The sequence below is a fragment of the Fibroporia radiculosa genome (assembly GCF_000313525.1).
Source record: "Fibroporia radiculosa TFFH 294 genomic supercontigs, scaffold16878, whole genome shotgun sequence".
NCBI classification, from domain to species: domain Eukaryota; kingdom Fungi; phylum Basidiomycota; class Agaricomycetes; order Polyporales; family Fibroporiaceae; genus Fibroporia; species Fibroporia radiculosa.
In genome coordinates, this window is record NW_012133004.1 from 942 (window position 1) to 4,312 (window position 3,371).

At 52.2% G+C, this 3,371-nt stretch overlaps 2 protein-coding genes across 2 annotated transcripts in view; both read left to right on the plus strand.

The window, feature by feature from the left end:
* FIBRA_09231 (uncharacterized protein) overlaps positions 1–544 on the plus strand; it is a gene marked incomplete at both ends in the record, with an annotated part of 1,177 nt that extends 633 nt beyond the window's left edge. The window contains 2 exons of the mRNA XM_012321550.1: positions 9–93; positions 152–544. Coding sequence (XP_012176940.1) covers positions 9–93; positions 152–544 — 478 coding nt within the window. The remainder of the gene's footprint in view (positions 1–8; positions 94–151) is intronic.
* A 515-nt stretch (positions 545–1,059) lies between these two features.
* Positions 1,060–3,346, plus strand: FIBRA_09232 (uncharacterized protein; the record flags this gene model as incomplete). The annotated part of the gene is made up of 2 exons (XM_012321551.1): positions 1,060–3,243; positions 3,299–3,346. 2 exons carry the CDS (start codon positions 1,060–1,062, stop codon positions 3,344–3,346), a joined length of 2,232 nt encoding a protein of 743 aa, XP_012176941.1.
* Between the last annotated feature and the right edge of the window lie 25 nt (positions 3,347–3,371).

Consider the following 3,371-nt stretch of genomic DNA (forward strand, 5'->3'; position numbering starts at 1 on the left):
GTACGAAGCCGACCGCGTCCCTCTCTGCCCTTGATGCTGGAGGTGGGGCCACCCTGCGCCAATCTGCAAGGCAACCCACAAACACTGCGAGAGGTGTGGCGAGCCCCACATCGCAGAGCTACACAACAGGCTGGCCTTGTGCTGTGCCCAGCGCCGGGTCGTCCTCAAGGCTGAGGAACTCCCCTGCCCCGAGTCCCACGACCGCTGCCCTAACTGCGGCACCCAAGGACATCGTGCGAGTTACCCCAAGTGCTCTTGGGCGAAGCACGCGAGGAACAAGAAATGGCACTCAGAAAACCCTCTGAAAGTGCCTGCAGCGAAGGCAGCAGCGGTGGCCGCGACGGTCACCAAGCGTGCGAGGGCCAAGGGCAGAGCAGAGCTGGCGAAGGGCTCCCGCTTTGAGGGCTTGGAGATTGAGGGCGAGGCAAGCGGCATAGAGATGCTTCCCCCAGATGCACCGGAACACTCCATTGAGGAGATGTATGCCGATGAAGGGACGGATGGGAATGCTGAGGCCGGCCCCTTGGGGGTAGTGGCTCAGTAATTTCATTTCCTGATATCATTTACTGCGTTGTCTATATGTGTACAATTAGCGATGTAAATAGTGTACGACCTGTCTCCAATGGTGATAACAATGACCACCAAGAGATAGCCGCGGCCCCATCATTCCGCTGTATCAGTCAGAATGTGCAAAAGTCGAGGGAAAACACGGCACTTCTGTTGGAAGACAACAGAGATGCCGATGTCGTCATGGTCCAAGAGATCTTCTGGGGCCAGATCAAACAGATCGCATCTTCGCGTAATCGAGATGGAGATTGGCTTGTTGATACAGTCCAGCACTGTAACTTTGTGTGCCTGGGTACGTCATCGCGCTCAAGGGTGGCTGTATATGTCAATTGACGATGGGGACAATATAGCCCTGTTGTCCTGACCAACATCGTTGACCATCCTGACGCTCTGTTAGTTAAACTGAGCATGAGGGGGGGACCATTACATGTCCTGTGTGTATACAATGACAGCAAAACATTCGCCGCGGTGGAATACCTCGGCGACCATGTCATGTCCTTACCACCTATAGCGGTTATGGCAGGGGACTTCAATCTGCGGCATGTCCTGTGGGATAAAGGGTCTCGAAGGACTGGAATGCGCAACAGGCATGGTGACAAGGCACTAGCATTGATCACCCTTGCACAACAGGACATAGGTCTTGATCTATTAAATGACGACGAGGGGATCCCAACGTGGATTCCCAACAGTACCGCTGCTTCCCCAGGCACCATTGATCTTGTATGGATCGATCATGACTATAGGGAAGGGGAGTCAATTCTTGAGGTGGATCAGAATGGCAGACACCGCTCTGACCATGCAGTCCTCAAGTGGACCTTGGCAATTGACGCCAATCCAACCAGGGATCCTCGCATCCCTAGAACAGGAACAGTGGCCCAGGAATACCTGAACACCGTTGCTCTTGAATTACATGCCTACCAGCCCATATTTCAATCCAAGGAGGACGTTGCCGAAGCGGCTGCGTACCTCCAGAATATTCTATCCACACATTGGGAGAATCATGCAACAACTCCTAAAGTATCTGCCAGGTCTCGCACCTGGTGGAATGGGAGATGTCAGAGAGCAGCCCAGAGAGTAAGGGATGCGACGAGAAATGTGGATGAAGCCAGGGTCCATTACAGGGCGCTGAGGTCATCGCATGGTTCCTTTGATGCTCGCACTGCGACCCAGGGGGTAGTCGTTAGGGCAGCAGTGTCAGACCTACACAACCGGCGGGGTGACTTGAGGAAAGCCACCAGAGCAGCCAAGAGGGGATTCTTTGATGCTTGCATCAAGAGATCTAACCCCAAACTCATATTGGATTTTGTCCAATGGACCAAACCACGCAAGCAGTCAGCCAATGTGCAGCTTAAAATGCGCAATGGCAGACCGGCCAACACCACTGCCTTGATGGCAGAGGCTTTCCAAACCCAATTCACTCCAACCAACCCTAAACCAGTTGATTGGGAGATGATTGAGGCAATCCCCCAATTGCCTGAAAGGGAATTTCTTCCCTTCAGCGAGTGGGAAATGATGGAGGTACTTGGGAAGACTAGTAATACGTCTGTTCCTGGACCGGATCATCTCAATTGGCTGTGGATCAAATGGCTAACTGAGCGGACTGTCGACTTAGGTGATGGAAATATAATTGAATGTGGGCCTGGTATCAGGAGGTTCTTCCACACACTTTTCAATGCCTGTATTGCCTTTGGGGTCTGCCCAGAGGCATTTAAGGAATCAGTCACAGTGGTCCTTCCCAAACCAAAAAAGGAGGACTACACATCGGCGACATCATATCGCCCCATTTGCCTGCTCAATTGCTCTGGCAAATGGTTAGAAAAACTTATTGCCCATCGAATGCAATTCGATGGGCAAAAGTTCGGCATCATGCACCCTGCACAATTCGGGGGCACCATCGGACATAGCACTACGGACGCTGGGATGCAACTGGTCCACAACATCCAGAAGGCATGGGAGGCGGGGCTTACCCCCTCAGTGCTCCTCATGGATATCTCTCAATTTTACCCATCTGTACAACAGGCGGTGTTATTGCGCATGTTGACTAAGCAAGGGTTTAGCTCTAAGCTCTGCAAATTCATGGCCGATTACCTTGTTGGTAGAGAGACCAAATTCTTATTCAATGGGGCTACTACTGACCCCCTGGACTTCTCCGTTGGGTTGGGACAAGGATCCTCTCTATCCCCCATCCTATCCGGACTTTATATTGCCCCAGTGCTCCACAAGTGGGCACCAGGACAGGAAAGAAGATTTGCCAATGTTGTGGCACAATTCTTCGTTGATGACGGCCTTTTGTTTGCCGCATCTCCTGAACCAGGTGGATCTACTCTAGGATCACAGCTGGATTCAAATGTGGAAGTCCTGACCGATATGTACCACAACCTCATGGGGGACCTAGGCAGGCTCGGCCTGTCTGTGGAATCCAGCAAACTTGAATTAATGCACTTTAGGCGCAACAAGACACCCTACAGCGACAGCCACCCCCTGGGACCGGCGATTGCAGTTCGGGATGATGGGGTGATCCATAGGATCCAACCCAAGATAGAAATGAGATACTTGGGATTCTTCTTGGATCCCAAACTATCCTTCCATGGGCATATTAAGTTCTATGCCAACAAGGCGGAGTCCACAGTCAACACACTGCGGATGCTGGGCAATTCGGTCAGGGGCTTCACCCCTGTCAACAAGAGGAGGCTATACATAGCGCATGTGATGCCTCTCATGCTCTATGGAGCAATCCTCTGGTGGAAACCCTCTTGGAAGGGACACAAGTGGGCCATAGGAGATCTCCAGAGGGCCCAAAACAA